Raw genomic sequence first — 20,743 nt, 5'->3', positions numbered from 1 at the left:
AAAACGTCACAAGCACAACTGAACCTAAATATAATCTTTTAAAAACATACCTTATTCTAATGCGATAAGGTGACTATTTAAATGAGTTTGCAAATTTAGATTCTAAAGGAGTGCCACTACTGTTTACCGAGTGCGGGCGATTTGATCGCTTGGACTAACCAGTATAAGTACGATCGCAGATTTCGCTTAGTTGTCACGGATCTGGAGACCAGGTTACATTGGTTGACTCCATATGAATCGTATGCTGGCTCCACCAATGAGAATACACTGCCAAGTTACAGATCACTTACTAAAGTAAACACCCCTATAAAGGACGTGGAACCAATAAATCAATAATGGGACGTGTGGTATACGTCTCATATTGGTGCCAAATCCTGTTAAGTATTTAATATCAGTTTTTTAAACACAGGCTACATTTTACCATAAACAAGAGACATAGAGCTGCTTAAAGGCCGATAAGTAGGTACTTCCCATGCCTTTGCGCATAAAATGCAGGGAATAACTTTAAAGTATTTTCTAGTAAAAGAACACCAACGTGCGGTCGAAAACGCTTCACAGCGCGGAGTCTACGGGGGTAATCTATGGACCATAGACTTAAGCCGTTATGAAATCGACTCGACTCATCTGACCGTGCGCAATTCAGTTGTTATATTCTAAGAAAATTCCTGTTCCAAGTTAGTTTTGAAATTCCTTGCATACGTAACAAGCACTTGTATGTAACAAAGTGAATTCTTACTGCATAACTTTGTTTGATTTGGGTACTGGTTCTCTTTTGCATAAATATTGTTGGAGAACTATTTTGTGAAGTCGGAACGGTACCGGTACTAAATGTAGATGTTGTGTTGACGGGTTATTATATAATATAACAAAGGTTTGACAAGTTTTATGAATATAACTCAGACCCATCTCTCACGTGGTTCCAAAATATTGATCAGACAATTTCATAAATATTCGTTTCTTGATGCGAACAATTATCCCACATGCGTACTTTTACCCAACAGCTTGCGGAATTTTACCCGCACAGTGGCGGAGTGAGGTCTGAGTTATACAATTGTATTCATAAAACTTGAAAAACCTTTGTTTTAACATTTATGTTGTCTCTTTTCAGCCAACACAAATGTCAAAATGACGGATAGGGATAAAGATTATCAACGGTTTGTTAGAGTTGTCAGACGTTTATGTATAACGCCATTGGCTGCGTTTAGACCAGAGACGTGCGAGGATGCGTTGCGATGGATGTGTTTTTAAGAACCAATAGGGGGCCTGCATGAACTCTAGGAGCCGCGTAAATGTGACGTTTATGCTTCCTACGTAACCCACAAGATGACAGAACCTACTATGCACAAGGGATCGTACCTACGAGAACGGTAGATGGTAGCAGTTGTTTTGGCGATGTACATGTGCACCAATGTTTCCGATTCAGGCCACAAGATGGCAGACCCTCCAACGCGCACGGTCCCTATAGAATTACTGTACGCTGAGCTAGGAAAATAAATGAATTCATTGTATTGGTTCTTAACAAACACACACACGACGCATCCTCGCACAACTCTGGTCAAAACGCAGCCTTATCCGTTTGACCAAGATACTTCCTGCTGGGAAATAAACCAAAAATACACGGAACAAATATGCGGAACATCTTTTTCCCTCGGCAAGCTATTTATTTTTCGAATGAGCATTAAAATCTAAGCCGTGGCTCCAGGGAAATCAGATGGCGGCTCAAAACGCCAGCCTGCTGAGGTAAACGCAGAGGAATTAATGTTTAAGACGGCGGTAGGCTCGGCATGAACTACTGATGAGTCTTTTATGAGGATACTGGCTTCTGTCCGCGACTTCACCTGCGTCGAATGATGAGCCGGCTGAGGTAAACGGAGAGGAATTAATGTTTAAGACGGCGGTAGGCTCGGCATGAACTACTTGAGTCTTTTACGAGGATACTGGCTTCTGTCCGCGACTTCACCTGCGTCGAATGATGAGCCGGCTGAGGTAAACGGAGAGGAATTAATGTTTAAGACGGCGGTAGGCTCGGCATGAACTACTGATGAGTCTTTTATGAGGATACTGGCTTCTGTCCGCGACTTCACCTGCGTCGAATGATGAGCCGGCTGAGGTAAACGGAGAGGAATTAATGTTTAAGACGGCGGTAGGCTCGGCATGAACTACTTGAGTATTTTACGAGGATACTGGCTTCTGTCCGCGACTTCACCTGCGTCGAATGATGAGCTGGCTGAGGTAAACGGAGAGGAATTAATGTTTAAGACGGCGGTAGGCTCGGCATGAACTACTAATGAGTCTTTTATGAGGATACTGACTTCTGCACGCGACTTCACCTGCGACGAATGATGATGATTAATAAAAACTACCCTTTGTCCTTCCCCGGGTCTTATATTATGTTTTCATGTAAATCGGTTCAGCGGTTTAAGCGTGAAGAGGTACCAGACAGACAGATAGACAGAGTTAATACTTTCGCTCTTATGATATACTCGGGCAAGCCAACTTTGCCAGTAGAATAAGGCGCGAAATTCCAAATTTGTATGGAGATCGAATCTTTGCCCCTACATTTTTCAAATTGCCCCCTTTTTCTAGTGACAAAGCTGGCTTGCCAGAGTATATTAGTAAGGATAAGGATTTTGCACGCGTTGTTCAGGTTTTAGGGCTGAGGGGGCGGGATAGTGTACTTACTAGGCCCGGGACAGCCGGGCTAGCACATGATTGGCACGACAGTATCTCGCGGCGAGATAGACTATCCGTCCCTCTTTTATTAACATAGAAAAAGACGAGTAGTCTATCTCGCCGCGAGATACTGTCGCGCCAATCTTGTGCTCGGCCTACAAGCGCGGCTTGGGGAGCATACAGGGATCATTTCGGTTTTTTTGGAACTCGTGCGCGAACTGTTAACTGTGTGTGTTGTTTACTGTGTGTGTGTGTGTGTGTGTATCGGTGGACCTTATGCCTTTTGTAATAAGGTCCACCGATGTACAGTTAGGAGTGTTGCTGTTTGTAGGTACCTAGTTACCACTGGTGGTAACGCTGTGACGCGTGAATGGCACTACTTTTCAGTTTGACAACGTCGGGTTTCTTAAAGCCTAAAGCTCTGTTTTCCTAGGATAGCGGTGCCGTCATATAGCGGCCGTCTCCATACAAAATACTACCCCATCCGTATTATACCGGGTGTGGCCTGTAACACGAGCAAAGTATTAAAACATAGATTCTACTCCTCAAACGGTGACACTTTTGTTCAACAACTTTTAAAAATTATGAATTATTTAGACGCCCTATTTTTCATACAAAATAAATATTATCTTCAATGGACGCCATCTCCACGCCATATCATTGTGATTGACGTTGCTTGTCACGCCTTAAACCTAACAAAATTCGCAAAACATTGCGTCTTAGAATCAACTTTAAAGTGTATTAAAAAAAAAACACAATTTATTTTTAAAAGTCGCTGAACAAATGTTGGTCAGTATGAGGAGTACAGCCTACAGTTTAATTTTTTGCTCATGTTACAGGCCACACCCGGTATTTAGCCGTATAATTGTGTATGGTGACGGCCGCTATATGACGGCACCGCTATCCTAGGAAAACAGATCTTAAGGAACTCCGCTAGAAGAATCAGAAGTCAAATTGCGGTCTAATAATTATGCATACGACACTTTTCTCCTGGTTTAATTGTTTGATAAATTAACTAGATATTTTTTAAATACCTACCTCCATATTTGTTATATAATCTATCGCGTCGTATTGTAAAGTAAAATATATTTATTTAAGCAACTCAAACTGGAGATTATACCATTAAATCACTAAGCCTGATTAAAACCAACTCAATAATAATTACTTATCAACGGAGGCCGGGGTTTGTTGGTAGAAAACATTAACGAACAAATTGAGCGGCCCTGACCAAAGACAAATATACAATCAGACGGTTCTGGGCAAATATTCCCTTCACTGAGCCTAGTGGGCGAGCACCTGAGTCAGGATAGCCGATATAATAGGCTACTTTCCTACTAGTCAAATCAGCTTCTTTTTCAGAACTGTCAAAACGATTTGCTAATTAATATGGAATTTATATTAAAACGAGTATAGTGACGTCACGGTAAACTCGCCTACTTTTAGGGTTCCGTACCTCAAAAGGAAGAAACGGAACCCTTATAGGATCACTCGCGCGTCTGTCTGTGTGTCTGTCCGCCTGTCACAGCCTCTTTTCTCCGAAACTACTGGACCAATTAAGTTGAAATTCGGTACACATATGTAAGTTTGTGACCCAAAGACGGACATGTAACGTAAACAAATAAATTTTAAACTTATGGGGGGGTAAATGAGAAAATTACAAAATAAAGTTTTTCAAACTATATCGTGTTATAAATATATCAAATGAAAGAGCTCATTATGAGAATCTCAATTATATATTTTGTATAATTTTAAAATAAACAGTTTAAAAGTAATTAGATAGATAGATATATAGAAAGATAAAACGTTTATTTGGAATTCAAGAAAATATGCAAAAAATGACCATCTCCCCCCCCCCCCCCCCCTTATCTCCGAAACTAACTGGGTCTAAAATTTTGAAAAAAATACATAAAATACTTTACCTATAGATGTCAGGAAAACCTATTACAAATATGTAGTCAAGCGTGAGTCGGACTAATTACTTAGTTTTTGATCCGACCCCTACGGGTTTTTTAAAGGCAATTCATTCGCGTTTCACATATAAAAAATACATTGTTAAAAATTGAGTAATGTACGGAACCCTTGTAGCGTGAGTCCGACTCGCACTTGACCGGTTTTTTTATATTTCAATCCGATTTATTAAATACAAATTGTGTTTAAAAATAGCTGCTATCTATGTTTTTCTAATAATTATCTGGTGCTTTATTTCATGTAAAATAGTTTATTTTAAATACAGTATAATACCCTATTGTGATCTTACTGTGCTTTAACGTATATTTGTCCAGCCAGCAGGTCAACAGCCGAAACACATAAATACCAGTTTTATTTAAGAGGCGGCTAAGCGGCTAACCGCCCTATTAAGGCCGCCGAGGACAGGAACACTTGGAAAAGCATGGTACATCGCGCAGGAAACTCTTCAAACTAGAGATGACCTTCAGCAATGAAGACGCCGACTAAGAAGAAGAAGCGGCTAAACGCAAAATTGAAGGTAGGTACTTACTATTAGATACTTAAAAAAAAGGGAATAGATAAATTTTTCCATGTTTTAGTCTAAATCTTTATAAAATTTCTATGAAGTTATATACCTGCTGAGTATAATTGCATGAATTCTATAGTAATTTAAATTGTATTTTCTTATTTACTCGTAATGCATGTTAATTATAAGATGTAATAATGTTTTGAAAAGATGTGTCCCGCCGAGTTTGTTGCCGGTACCATAATGGGATACTCTCCTCCAATTGAGGGGGGATTTAAATCTTCTCGAGGCAGAGGTGTAGGGTTGGAGCCGGTATAGCTTTATTTGACGTTCATAAGCGCATTGTAATATGCCTACGTGAATAAACTATTTTTTTATCTTTTATCTTTTTTATCTAAATCAATAAAAAAATATAGTGTTTATGTCAATTAAAACCAAATTAGCCATAAACAAAGGGCCCTGAGCAACAATTGGCTCCTAATTTAAAAAGTCTAATCTCATAAAGCAATCTGTGTCCCAGTGCGTTTAAATTCGTCCGGTCGCCGGCACCTGAGCCCATTTGCATTTAGAACTGTCGCTGGATCGCGCACAAAACCGGCGTGCGTCCGGTTTGCATCAATCTGGTAGACTGAGTGTAAACTCGTTTCTGCTCCCGTGGCACACACATTGCACGGGGCCATAGTCTAATAAAACATGGTGTTCTTTTCCCAGAGTGACACAAGCCTACGTCACAATAACATTGCCACTTTATATAGCGCTATCGCACATTATCATATAGCGCTGTCGCATGATGACGTAATAGGCTTGTGTCAGTCACGTGACCACGAAAAGACGGGAAGAGAGTACCAGGCAGAGTATAATTATTATACCATGCACGGGGCGGACATTGAGGCGAATTCATACTTGCATTGTGACATCAACATGATGCTCGTGCGTCTCGCTCGCGCCAATATGTATACGGACGAGTACGAGCGAAATGCACACGCGACTGACATTACTTTGATGCCTCAATGTAAACGGCACACAAATTGCACAGAGCTAACGTGTCATAGCAGGAAACCCCGTTATCAAAATGGCTGCTATTTAACTGAACACCAGATTTAGTAAAATTTAATACCAACAAAATCTACTTTACCACCCTAAAATAATAAATGACCACCAAAATTATAACACCATTTTAATATGAAATGATTACCAATTTTATTACATTTTACTATCCTATTAAAGGAAATGACACCAAACTAATCATTAATAACCCAAAAATTGTAAATGAATACCAAATTTCAAATCCCATTTTAATGTGAAATGATAACCAAATTTTTACATCTTGCTATCCTATTAAATAAAATGACACCAAAATAATCATTGTGAACCCAAAAATAGTAAATTACCACCAAGATTGTAACCACATTTAAATTAAAAATGTGCAAATATTTAATCTATTAAATTAATTAATCCACTTCGTCAGCTTTTTCTAGTAGCATTTCATTTCTGTAATAGTCGCAGTTCTAACCTAACACACTTTTCTAGTACCATTTCGTTTCTGTAAGGGTCGCAGTTCAAACCTAACCTAACCCACTTTTCTAGTAGCATTTCTTTTCTGTAAGGGTCGCAGTTCAAACCTAACCTAACCCACTTTCCTAGTAGCATTTCTTTTCTGTAAGGGTCGCAGTTCAAACCTAACCTAACCCACTTTTCTAGTAGCATTTCGTTTCTGTAAGGGTCGCAGTTCAAACCTAACCTAACCCACTTTTCTAGTACGATTTCTTTTCTGTAAGGGTCGCAGTTCAAACCTAACCTAACCCACTTTTCTAGTAGCATTTTGTTTCTGTAAGGGTCGCAGTTCAAACCTAACCTAACCCAATTTTCTAGTAGCATTTCGTTTCTGTAAGGGTTGGAGTTCTAACCTAACCCACTTTTCTAGTAGCGTTTCGTTTTTGTAAGGGTCGGAGTTCTAACCTTTTTTTTTTACATGGGGAACGCTTCTACGCATACCGCCGGGCCGGGGAGAAACCCGGACGGTTATGTGGGACTCAGGGCTGTAAAGAGGCCCCACTACCCACCCCATGGTATCCTCTCGCCGCTATGGTTGCGGGGTTACGGGGAAGCTCGCGCAATGCGTCCGCGACCCCGCAGCGGCTATCCTGACTAGGATCCATACCCCTAATTTTTTATTGATCGCCCCAGTGGAAGCGCTTCCGGAACACGAGGTCGCGCTTACCATCTCGGGAGCCAGCGTCATGGGCGGGGACGCCCCCATGTCCGCCGCCCGCTGGCTCTCATCAGGGCGGCAGGTTCCGCTAATGAGCGGCACGTCTGCTGCCTTTGCGGCGGCGGCGCATTGGGTCAGCCTCGGCCTGGGCTTCCCGTTCGCGCTCGGCCGCCTCCTTGTCTCCCATGACGTGCTCGCAGAACGTGAGCACAGTCTCCCACGCACTTTCACTGCCCAGCATGGCCTGAACTACGGCTGGCAGCGAAAGGTCTTGCCCTACCTAGACGACTAACTCCTCCCGTTCCTCGCCAAAAACTGGGCGCTCAGCCAATGTGTGTTGGGCCGAGTCTACGCCGGCTCCGCATTGGTGACACTCCGGTGACGGTTCCCGCTGGGCAACCTTGTGCAGGTAGCTGCCGAAACAGCCATGCCCCGACAGTACCTGCGTTAGTCTGAAAGTAAGGACACCGGAGCGTCTTTCAACCCACGAAGGACTGGGCGTACCGCCTCTATAGTGCGGGAGCCAGCCCTCGGCCGTTCTAGCCGCTGCACCCACATCTCCGTCGCGTCTTCTAACAGCTCGGTGCGCCGCTTCGCCACCTCCTGAGGTGCTTTCGGGTCACCCCGGGCTCGCGCCTCCCCGCGCCACTGGTACAGCGCCGCGAGGGCTCTCGCGTCCAGGTCCCAGGGCAGGGAACCGGCCAACACGCACGCGGCTGCCGCGCTCACTGTTCGGTATCCTCTGATTACCCTCAGCGCCATTACCCTCTGCGGTCGTCGCAGATGGGCAATGTTGTGGCTGCTGAGGGAATCCGCCCATACTGAGGCACCGTAAAGCGCCATCGAGCGCACCACACCCGTGTATAAGCGGCGGCATGAGGCCTTGGCCAATACTCCCAGGTTGGGCAGTATACGCCCAAAGGCCGCCGCTGCGCGCAGTAATTTGGGTGCTAATCGGAGTTCTAACCTAACCTAACCCACTTTTCTAGTAGCATTTCGTTTTTGTAAGGGTCGCATTTCAAACCTAATTCTAACCCACTTTTCTAGTAGCGTTTAGTTTCTGTAAGGGTCGCAGTTCCAACCTAACCTAACCCACTTTTCTAGTAGCATTTCGTTTCTGTAAGGGTCGCAGTTCAAACCGAACCTAACCCACTTTTTATTAGCATTTCGATTCTGTAAGGGTCGCAGTTCTAACCTAACCTAACCCACTTATCTAGTTAGAAAGTAGGTTAGGTTAGGTAAGTATGCGGTGCGGTGTACGGGGGATTGAGCGGGAGGGGCTAGTAATTTTGGTATCATTTTACTTTATTTCGTAATATGTATACAATTTTTGGTAATCATAGTGGTCATTTAGGTGAAAATATCGCATTAATTTGGTCTTCAAGATTTGGTGATCATTAATGATTTTTGGTGATCATTCAATATATTTGGTATTTGAATACAATTTGAAGTGCAGTCGTTATTAAAATGGTGGTACTTTTGTAATTTTATGCCTTATTTTTTTGGTGTTCAGTAATTTTTTTTGGTACGACAGATTTCTTTATTTAGGGTACCAAAGTATTTTTTTGTGATCATTATATTTGTAGCCTATCAAAATTGCAATATATTAAAAAGTATATCTTGTATGTATATACATTTTTTTAAAGAAAAATGTAGCTTCTGCCCGCGACTTCATCTGCGTGGAATGATGATGTATGATAAAAACTATCCTATGTCCTTCCTCGGGCCTCAAACTTTCTCCATACCAAATTTCATCTATATCAGTTCAGCTTTTTAAGCGTGAAGAGGTAACAAACAAACTGAGATACTTTCGCATTTTTTATAATATTAGTAGGGATGAATAATTAATATAGTAACGACTACAATGACAGGTTCAAACTAATATGACGCTTGTATCTCTTCAGAATCGACCTGCTAGGTAAAACACTAGAGCTAAGTCTGAAAAAACCGACCAAGTGCGAGTCGGACTCGCGCACGAAGGGTTCCGTACCATTGCGCAAAAAACGGCAATATAATCACGTTTCTTGTATGGGAGACCCACTAAAATATTTATTATATTCTGTTTTTGTTTGTTGTTATAGCGGCAACAGAAATACATCATCTGTGAAAACTTCAACTGTCTAGCTATCACAGTTCATGAGATACAGCCTGGTGACAGACAGACAGACGGACAGACGGACAGACGGACAGACGGACAGACAGACAGACAGACAGACAGACAGACAGACAGACAGACAGACAGACAGACGGACATTGGAGTCTTAGTAATAGGGTCCGGTTTTACCCTTTGGGTACGGAACCCTAAAACTATCCTATGTCCTTCCTCGGGCCTCAATCTTTCTCCATCCCTACTCGTGTTTAAGCGTAAAGAGGTAACAGACAGACAAACAGAGTTACTTTCGTATTTACAATATTAGTAGTGATGATTAATTTAAATTGTTACAATGACAGGTTCAATCTAATATGACGCTTGTATCTCTTCAGAATCGAACTGCTAGGTAAAACACGAGCTTAATCTGAAAAACTACGCTTAATATGAAACGGGTATAGACAAATCCACTCAATCGACGGCCATTATTCGAGTTAATCGCAGCAATAAACATCCGATGTTGCCAGTAAAGTTGCGAGCGGGTGCTTATTCATTTTATTGAAAAAGTTCGCCGGCAAAGATGGTTCGCCGAATAGTACGCGGACCAATAAAGCTTTTGTCGAACTATAAATAATAAGGTAATGTTACACGAATCGAGCTAATCCCGAAATAAGTCTAGCGGCGCGATTCGGGAAATGAATTAGAGATTCACTAGATATGAAATAGTATATAGCGCCGCAATAATATTGGAGCGACGTTAATAATACCCGTAGCGTAAGCGCCATCCGCCATAAGGTACCTTTACCCGTGGGACGTCACATATCTTTACTATTTCATATCTAGTGAATCTCTAATTCATTTCCCCATTGTTTTAGTGGTTCAGTATGAGTAAAGTTAACGTTGTGCAACTTTCCTGTGGACATCATAAAACAAACAAACTTGAAAGCCTAATTTTCGTACTTTATCTTTATATCAGCAGTTCAGCATGTCAAAACCACAGTCGGCGCGATTCGGGAAATGAATTAGAGAGTCACTAGATATGAAATGGTAAAGATATGTGACGTTCCACGGCAAAAGGTACCTTATGGCGGCTGGCGCTTACGCTATTATTAACACTACTCCAATATTCAGCCGGGGCAATGGTACCTTTTTCTGTGGAACGTCACATATCTTTACTATTTCATATCTAGTAAATCTCTAATTCATTTCCCGAATCGCGCCGAGTGTATAATGTAACAGTGGACCGACGCCTTTGATGTTTGCGTAAATACCGCCACCGAATTATACCGACGTAAATGCAGAATTTTACACAACTGCCGAAAATAAATGTAACAATTAATAAGACCCGCTAGCAATGTAAGTAGTACCGAGCTACTAACAATGGCAATGCATGCAGCTCGGGTGCGCGCGAATGAATTTTACGCATGGTACAGGTTGTGATTGCGACAATTTCATTGTTTGATATGGATTCTCTATAGTAATAATATCTCAATGATTTTAAATATAGATGATATAAACTATCTTTATGAATATATCAATTTCAAAAGTAATTCCAATGAAGGTCTGATAGGTATTAAACATCAAGTTTAATATCAGAGTATCGGAGATGAAATCGCAACTGAAGGCCAGCACAGCCAATATCACTTAGTGCTGGAATTCAATTAAATTTTAGTTAGTTTGGTTCAGATATGCCCGCTTGCAGACCGTTTATTAAAGCGTAGTTTCCATTTGTTTATATTGCACTCATTTCGACGACTGGTCTGGCCTAGTGGGTAGTGACACTCGGCGCGATTCGGGAAATGGATTAGAGATTCACTAGATATGAAATAGTAAAGCTATGTGACGTTCCATGGCAAAAGGTACCATTGCCCTGGCTGAATATTGGAGCAGCGTTAATAATAGCGTAAGATCCAGCCGCCATAAGGTACCTTTTGCCGTGGAACGCCACATATGTTTACTATTTCATATCTAGTGAATCTCTAATTCATTTCCCGAATCGCGCCGCCTGCTTATGAAGCCGATGGTCTTGGGCAGGCGTGGCTCACTCCGCGATTTCGTCGCTTTGCTAAAAGTACATCCGTTCCACACCAATTTTGGTGGCTAGCCATAAGCCGCGCGTGGCGCTGTCGCCACCTAGCGGCCATATCTGTCCTGATCGTAACAGACGCGTTTTGTTAGAGTGAGTCTTCTGTACCTAGGTACCAGGAATAGGCCTATTCGGATTTCAAGATAATCACAAGATCTTGAGACGATTTAGAGATCAACTAGATCTACATTAGATATCGACTAGATTAGATGTGACTTGGATATCTAAGTCATAACTTGTCGAAATCGTTCAAGAGGACCTCCAGTAGGGCTACCGCCAATACCGAAAATCGTCAATTGCGGGCATTTTTCTCTGTCACTCTAATTACGCCTTCATTGGAGTAAAAGAGTAAGATCCCCGCAATTTGCGAATTTCGGTTTTCGCGGTAGCCCCTCAGAATCGCGGAAACGTCAAATTTGACATATTTATCTTACAAATATCTTTAAATTATCCGTATCGTAACTTGTTGAAGTCTAGTAGAAATCTAATTCATTTTCCGAATCGAGCCGTCTGTGTCTTCGGTTACCTACAACAACTTGTGACAAAATATTTTCAGTTATGTTAATATCCAGAGAGGAGAATGAGTTCACGTTTGTATGAAAAGGCGATTTCACGCGGGTCCTCCACTTTCGTCTTTAGGAAGCTTCGTGCATTCGTGTCACCGATTTTTACACTTGAAGTACCTATCTAGAACTGAATTATCAAACGTTAATTTCTGTTTATTAGGTACATATGCATCTCCATTAGCTAACACATGCATGTGTTGTGATTATTTTATACAATTATTGAAGTATCAAAAGAACACTCATCTTAAAGGTAAAACTATTAAAATGAAACTAATATTTATTAATTGATGTATCTATAATTGTGTACAATAGAGTTTGTTTTGATGTTATTGTCCATTGGCTAAAGTCAATCTCGTGAGCTGTCATTTCAATACTAATAATTTTTCAATACTAATAGTCGAATGTGACCAATATTCCTTTCTTTCGTACGATAAAGTGTTTACTTACTTACTTAAATTGTTTATTTTTGTGTCGCTTTACTACTACATAAATTGTCATTCTATGGAACTTGCTAACTATGTAAACAAACCGCCATATTGAAATTGTCTCTGAATGATGAATTTACTATAGACTTTTGTTTACATAGTTAGCAAGTTCCATATAATGAACTTTACATATAATATTCCGATAGTAATATGACACTTCTATGATTGACATTATTCACTTATTTACTTTGTCCACATTATTGAATTTATCCAGGACTAAAAATCCCATTCAGTTGGGATCGTCTTCGTATTCAGAGTCCAAGTATCCGATACCGGTGATATCCCCGATCCATCCCACAAAGGGAGCCACGTTGGCGAACATGCCTACTCGGGACTCTGGGCAGGTTTCCGGAATATATGACGCGATACCGACAAGAGTGTTGCCACGGACGAGCGGACTGCCAGAATCACCCTGAAAAAATGAAAGCTCAGTCAGGAAAAAATCTCAGAAATCGAGAATTTGTTCTCGTCTCGACATTTTCTCCTCTAAAACTTAATCAATCGTAACGGAATTTTGGGAGCGGAATGAGAAAGAAATTATCTGGCGGCCTAGCCAAGGTGACGATCGCTTGCGCTTCGCCATCGAATCGCTTTGTGTCTCTTTATCACTCTTCCATTTTAGTGTGACAGTGACAGGTGCGTCTCGTTTGCTACGGAGCGTTAGCGACTGGCATGTTGTCTACGGGGCCTGTGTCCTTTATGTTGCCGATTTTGTATGCGTCTGTTTACGGCGCATTTATTGAGCCGTTTTTAGCGCTTTTTAAAGTAACCTAGATAAACTAGTCAAGTGCCAGTCGGACTCGCGCACGAAGGGTTCCGTACCATTACGCATAAAACTGCAAAAAAATCACGTTTGTAGGGAGACCCACTTAAATATTTATTTCATTCTGTTTTTACTATTTGTTGTTATAGCGGCAACAAAAATACATCATCTGTGAAAATTTCAACTATCTATCACGGCTCATGAGATACAGCCTGGCGACAGACAGACGGACAGTGGAGTCTTAGTAATAGGCGGCCGTTTTTGCCTTTGGAATCTTAAAAAAGAGACACATAGGTATTTACTGGTAATATTGAACTAGGTATAAAAAAAAACATTTATGACTAAAATTCAGAGAGGAAAATGTCGAGAACGTTTGTATGGAAAAAATAGCATTAAAATTTCGTCTTAAAGCAAAATTTGTTAAAAAGATGCATTTTTTTCTACGGCGAATATATATATGAGATTTGTAAAGGGAAAGTGCAAGCGGTTGGTGGAGGAAACGGCACCATTTTCAGCCTGCCAACATCAGGTTTCGCAGAGTCTAGGCATACCACTAAAAAGATCAAAAGTTAAAACGGTCATTCTCTGAGAATACGAGTGTCTGCGGTTGCATCTAATTGCCACTGTGAATTGCCACGACACTTTTCATACATTTTGCGATTAGACCGCAGACATATTTTTTGAGTATGACCCAAAAGAAAAGACACTGTTGTGGATAGAGATACTTGTCTTGTACCATCGCTCACACTATTAACTGTCCATCAGTGGACCTTATTACAAAAGGCATAAGATCCACCGATGGACAATTAAGAGTATTGCTGTTTGTACTTACATAGCATAATCCTGGCTTATCGTCTATCCGTTTAACACAAATAACCACTTTATCCTGATCTGTGTAGAATCTGTGTAGATCCGGGGGTAAGTTAGACATGCATTCTTTTACACCTAAAGTGCGAACCTTCATACTCATCAGGTATTTAGTCAGAAGGTCATGCTGAAATGTAAGGGCTAATGTAAGTCATGAATTATATTTGTTAAATTACCATTCATTAACCGACTTCCAAATCTCAAAAGGAGGAGGTTATCAATTCGATTGTATGTTTTTTTTTGTAATGTTTGTTACTCCATATCTTCGTCATTACTTGACCGATTTTGAAAATTTTTTTGTTGATTGTATGTATACGCATACAGATTGGTGCCGCTTTTGTCAAAACCCAGTTCTGATGATGGGATCCATGAGGAATCGAGGAAAATCCTCAAACCTTAAAGGCATACATATAGTTATTTTTGTGTTTTTATCAACAAATCAAGCATAAATACATCTAAAAAAGTGACATTTGATCAGAATGGAACTCTTCAACGACACATACTTCACGTTTGGCGATTTGTCCTCTTCGTTAAGTTTGTTAAGCAAGTTCAGTTTTTAAGCCACATTTTTGTCAAGCTCGAGTTCTGATGATGGGATCCATGTGGAATCGAGGAAACTTCTCAAATCTTAAAGGCATGCTTATAGAGATTTTTGTATTTTCATCAGAAAATCAAGCATTTCCATTAAAAACTGTCGCATTTGATGAAGTGAAACTGCTGATGATGATCAGAACAGAACTCTTCAACGACACATAGTTTGGAGATTTCAATTTTGTAGGTTAGGTTAGGGTAGAACTGCGACCCTTAGAGAAACGAAATGCTACTAGAAAAGTGGGTAATGTTAGGTTAGAACTGCGGCCCTTACAGAAATGAAATATGCTACCAGAAAAACCAGATTACTATATCTGATGATCAGTTAAATACCAGCCAATAATTTATATGGCATTTCAAACTATTTTGAGAATTCGGTTTTTTTCTATAAAAGATTATATAAATACAAATACCTGATTAATAATGTAAAGGATGGAATTAATAAAAGGCATTTACCTTTACAATACCTATAACCTCTGTAATTTGAAAAGTATAAGTTACCTCATCCCTTCCATGTCCAGCAAATTTATGGAGAGCATTTAGCTCATATTCCTTTTGTGGTAGATCTAAAGGTTGTACAGTATTGCTGAAAGTCAACGGTTGGGCCAGATGCAAGAGCGCGATGTCATTGATTTTCATGTCTTCGTCATATTCTGGATGGACAACCGCATAGTCGATTGGATAAACTTGGCTAGTTTGAGCAGTGTTTCCTCCCACCCACGCTCGGTTCACTCGGTCTTCTTCGACGCCCCTGGAAAAATACTCATAAGGTGGTGGTACTGGTGTTCGACGCGGTCCCACAGTACATGTCATCTTGAAACTTAAGTCATTGTATTGACAATCCACCTCACCTGTCACCTCTATTGAGACGTGATAGCAGAGTGTCATCTATTGGGCATTAGCATGTTGAGCAGTAGTATAACCACCTTAAGTCGGTGAAGCACTCAATACAGGTACAGTATAATAAATAGTACTAACGTACAGTATGGACACTCCCTGCCTCCCGTTGAAAGTGCCGCCCACCCGCTCTCGGTTACCTCTCAGTTACCGGCTGGCAAGGACGCGACGACGCGGTGCGCAGAGCGGAGGCCACGTAAAATATTAAACAAATATTTACAAAACCTTTTGTAATGGGCGTGTGTTTTGCTGTGTACGGTTGTTAAAGCTCTATAAACGACAAAACTAAAAGAAAGTTCCACAGATTCCCATTGTATGAATCAAGGCAAGTACCTACATACCCAGTTATTTTTTAAGTATTTTATGTTTTAGTAGAATACCAACTTACAATAGGTACTTATGTTTAGTATTTCTTTTACCCTATCTGTTTTAGACCTAAACCTATCAGATCACACCGAAAACAACACAATATCTATATGAACAAAAAATCATGTTTTCAACTTACGTAATATTTTGGTGGCCTGAATTTCCTTACAAAAATGTTGTTACTTCGTTTATACTGATTCAAAATAGGAAACTATTGTATAAATCGAGCTTAGATACCGACCTTACAGCATAATGTGATTCTTATTTCTTCCTAATTCGCGCAATGAGTTTTGGGTCATTGAGGTCATCGAACTTGTCAACCAAATGGCGGGAACCCTAGCACGTCTTATCTCACTCACACAAGCATGGTACGCGTTCACCTACACGAGCTTAGACTGTGTGCGTAGGAACGCATTTGTTTCATACATTTGATCGCCAGTGTCCGGGGTGTGATACAGGTAAGAGTGGCAAACGGATAAATGTACCTGGCATGCATATTGGGGCCGACTTACGAATATAATTGGATTTCAATGTGTGGTGATTCTTAGATGTTGGAAGTGACACATAGGCTAGGTATTAAACAGCTGGCTTTTGACATTGGAAATGTCTTTTCGTTCGCTCCAGTATAGGGTCCGATTTCACGAAAAAGTGCGATCCCCTTATATCTCGAAAAGTTGTGAAGATATGATATTAAAAAATAGGCTCAAAAGACGCATAATCACGAGAGCTGTAAGGTGCAAAAATAATTATTCGAGAAAGTCAAAAACAAAAAAAGTTATGGTCGAAATAGTGAAAATAAAATTCAATTTTTTCCGAATTTTTGATTTTGGTGCTCGATAATTTGGAAACGAAGGATGATATCAAAAATTTGAGAAAAATGGCTCTGGACAATTTAGTCAGCTACAATTTGAGCCTAAAACAAAGACGATCGGGTTAAGGGTTTGCCCTGTAGCCTAACCTTAAAATAGTCAAAAAGTCAGAACGACATTTTTCATATGACATTTATAACTTCATGTTTCGCAGAGTTCGTTATCGGTGTTTGTTGTGAATTATCGGGATTATGACGGCAGAATAACACTTGCACTGCGTGGGCTATCAAAATCGCTGCAGAGGTTTCTTGGTCTAACTCTATCTATCCTGTTTGAGACGGGCGTAGATAACGCACTATTCGACAATCTATGCATTCTTGTGGTGGTGGAAATAGAAATAGAGAGAGATAGAGGTAGAGGTAGAGGTAGAGGTAGAGGTAGAGGTAGAGGTAGAGGTAGAGATAGAAATAGAAATAGAAATAGAAATAATTTTATTCGTGAGCACAAACACAAAATAAAAACTTATATAGAGAAACATAAAAAAGAGAAAGTGCCACGAAATGGTCTCACCTCAGCATGTTGCTGGCGGCTGCTAGCAGATAGCTGATGCTGAACCCTGGCAGTAGCTAGTGGAGCTCGGGTTTAATACAACATAAGCACACGCTGTTTTGGTCATCGGACTCGTCTCGATGAGCACTTAGGAGAGTAGTACCCAAGATAGAGCTGATGCTGAACCCTGGCTGTACCTAAAGGAACTCAGGTTTGTTGCAACATAGGCACACGCTGTTTTGGTCATCCGACTCGTCTTGATGAGCACTTAGGAGAGTAGTACCCAAGATAGAGCTGATGCTGAACCCTGGTTGTACCTAGCGGAACTCAGGTTTGGTGCAACATAGGCACGCGCTGTTTTGGACATCCGATTCGTCATGATGATCACATGGTAGAGCATTACCCAAGATAGCTGATGCTGAACCCTGGTAGTACCTATTGGAACTCAGGTTTGGTGCAACATAGACAAACGCTGTTATGGTCATCTCTCGTCGCGTCAAACTGCTGTCAAGAAAATTCATATCTTACAGCAAATGGGCCGCTGCCGATCAAGACTCGAGTGACGATAACGGCGATGTGGCTACCACTTCTTGAGTTGACTACGGATTTGCCGTGTAATAATTTTCTTGTACTTTGAACATTAATATATCCTGCTTATTAATCGAAAAATTAAATATGTACCTATACTTATGCGCCACGGCGACAATTATTCAAACTTCGATACGCGTGTAGAAATTATGCAATTTGTTTGTTCACATGCGTTATGTCCAGGATACTTGTGTTAATCTAAGAATAAAATAATTATCATTCAACGTTGTAGTTTTATTATGTAACTTTTTCCTTATCCAGACTTTCTCGTCGCTCAGCGACAATATTTTTTCGAATTCCGTAGATTCATTTCTAATGTGCTCGATAGTCGTGTGAGGCACGAAATCTGTGAATTTTTTAAATAGTTTACTTATTTTGACTAGCTGACTCGGAGGCTTCTGTTGTACTTACTGGATGCAGTGAGCCGCCGTGATCAGCCACCTGTGCGAGATGATGGCGGCACCGCAAGTTCCATTGAGATATGCGAAATATGGATACTCCGATATATCGGCATACTCTCCATACAAAATGCGGGAAGATAAGTCATGACCTGCAAGAAGCAACATCAACCTCAATTTCCTATTAATTGTTTGTCTTAATCTGTCAATTTGACTAAAATATTTAAGAAAGGGATAAAATATAAATGAATAATTGAGAACTGCTTAGTTTTATGAATAAATAAGATGGTTACAATATAGACACGACGTTGATATGGTGAACGGGAACACATTTTTTTTTTTTAAAGAAACAAGCTGCTGATCTAATGACTTCTTTGGCTAACAGACGTTAAACTTCTCGTTGAAAAACGAAACCACATTGGGGACTAAAACGATTACGAAGAAGAAAATCATTAGAGTTAAACCAAGAAAAGTCTGCAGCGATTTTGATAGCCCACGCAGTGCAAGTGTTATTTAAACGTCATAATTTCATAGAAGTTTGACTTTTAAAATAACAGTTGCAAAATCGCTGCAGACTTTTCTTGGTCTAACTCTAATAAGGACAGAAGGTACAGCCAGGAATAAAAGCGCGTATCGAAGACAGTAAAACATTTTTGATAATAACTGACTGTTATTAAAAATATTGCAAGAAGTTTCTTAACTATGTATATAAAAAAAACTATTCTTACCAGTTTCATTGCTTTCGCTAGCGGGCATGGCGTATAGAGCGGTCACCGCGTTGGCTAATATAATGGAAAGCAGCAACATCTTGGGTATGTTGTAGTAGAATCAATGATATGTTATCATTCAACGGCATTAATATATAGTAACTTTATACCTACACTTCACTTACTAGGTAAGTACCTTGTTAACACGTTTTATCTAACGGTATGCGGTATGCAGTAAAATATGGTTTTTATTAATTTTAACTTGCCACGTGTTTTAGTGACGTATCTAATATTTTTTACAGTAGCTACATATGGTCCTATTTTCCCGCACTAGTGCGTAAAATTGCACTTTTCGTGCGTATGACAAAAGTTTAAAGGGCCATAATATACGTACTGTAAAACGTTGTACGATACACGTGCGAATAGGTAATTCGTCCCTTCGGTCGTGTTTTAATTTATCGCCACTCGTTTCGAATTTCGTCTTTTCCGCACTTGTATCGTAAATAAGTATTTCCGAGGTTTTCCGAAAAATATTCGCAGATAATGTCACAGCAAAATATCAAAACAGATATTTCTGTAATTACCCGACGAAAAGTCGATAGCATCTTGTGTCGACGTCAAATAGGGACAAGTAGGTATCTATTCCATTTAATATTTTTGTTTATTATGCTATTAAAATATTAATTTGATTAAATTAATAGCCGTTTAAAATATTTTTACACAATTTTCTATTGTGGATTAATGTCGATGGGTCTGTGCCTTCGATGCCTACACTGCCAAAAAAATCCAATATGGCGGACGAATGTTTGAAATGTCACCGTATTTAAGAATAATTGTGTCGCTTAACTTCAAACTCGGGTAAATCCATTCGACCCTTTCAGCAAATATCTACCCTATTACCTTTTCTTAATACCATAATCGTATAATCTGACAGATGGATTTACCCGAGTTTGAAGTTAAGCGACTCAATTTCGCTTAAAACTTAGTTTTTTCTTCGCAAGTGTGATGGAAATCATTGTGTGTAACTCCGGGGGTAAGAATATTACTCGAGTCTTTAATTCACTCCAGCCTACAGCTGTCGTAAATATAATAGACTCTCGTACAATAATCCACTTACCCCCCATGTTGCACAATGTACTATTACCTAACTTACGCATTTCTATTTTGCACGTGTTATCTATCATAAAAATACTTGTGCGCACGTAATAATGATTTAAAAAGTTGTTAACTGCATACCGCATAGATAAAAAGTGTAAAATTATATTTAAATGATGATTACAACATTTTTAACAGAATAAGTTTGTAAATTTCTGTAACATTACATTACTTGTTGTATAAATAAACCCCAACAAAAACATAAATGTAAAATGAAAGCCAAGTTCAATATTAAGAATATGTGTCGTTGTTGACTCGCCGACAAAAGAATTAAGATCTATTATGGGTGCCAAGTTACGACACGGTATGCTTAATAATGAACTTGGCTCTCATTTCACATTTATGTTTTTGTTGAGAACCATCATTATCAGAGATGCAGAGAAGGTTATTGCGTGTAAAAAAATGCTCTACCATCTCTAAGGACTCTAGGGACTCTAAGGAGTCTGTGCGGAAAGAGAAGTCGTAGAAT

The 20,743-nt window shown here is 40.1% G+C and overlaps 1 protein-coding gene across 1 annotated transcript; it reads right to left on the bottom strand.

Annotated features, from left to right (window-relative positions):
- Nucleotides 1-12,813: 12,813 nt before the first annotated feature.
- Nucleotides 12,814-19,229, bottom strand: LOC134794551 (chymotrypsin-1-like). The gene is made up of 5 exons (XM_063766364.1): nt 19,141-19,229; nt 18,426-18,564; nt 15,307-15,556; nt 14,180-14,341; nt 12,814-12,996 (listed from the first exon to the last, which is right to left on the bottom strand). Exons 1-5 carry the CDS (start codon nt 19,217-19,219, stop codon nt 12,814-12,816), a joined length of 813 nt encoding a protein of 270 aa, XP_063622434.1. The 5' UTR covers nt 19,220-19,229.
- Between the last annotated feature and the right edge of the window lie 1,514 nt (nt 19,230-20,743).

The sequence above is a fragment of the Cydia splendana genome, chromosome 1 (assembly GCF_910591565.1).
Source record: "Cydia splendana chromosome 1, ilCydSple1.2, whole genome shotgun sequence".
NCBI lineage: Eukaryota > Metazoa > Arthropoda > Insecta > Lepidoptera > Tortricidae > Cydia > Cydia splendana.
The sequence above is the reverse complement of the archived record's forward strand: the minus strand, read 5'-3'. Positions and strand labels throughout refer to the sequence as shown.

Excerpts from the sequence above, each read along its gene's own strand:
- LOC134794551 (XM_063766364.1), bottom strand. The coding sequence starts at position 19,219 with ATGTTGCTGCTTTCCATTATATTAGCCAACGCGGTGACCGCTCTATAC. Across the intron at positions 18,565-19,140 it reads TAGCGAAAGCAATGAAACTG|GTCATGACTTATCTTCCCGC; the intron begins GTAAGAATAGTT and ends TGCTTCTTGCAG. Across the intron at positions 14,342-15,306 it reads CTGGACATGGAAGGGATGAG|CATGACCTTCTGACTAAATA; the intron begins GTAACTTATACT and ends CTTACATTTCAG.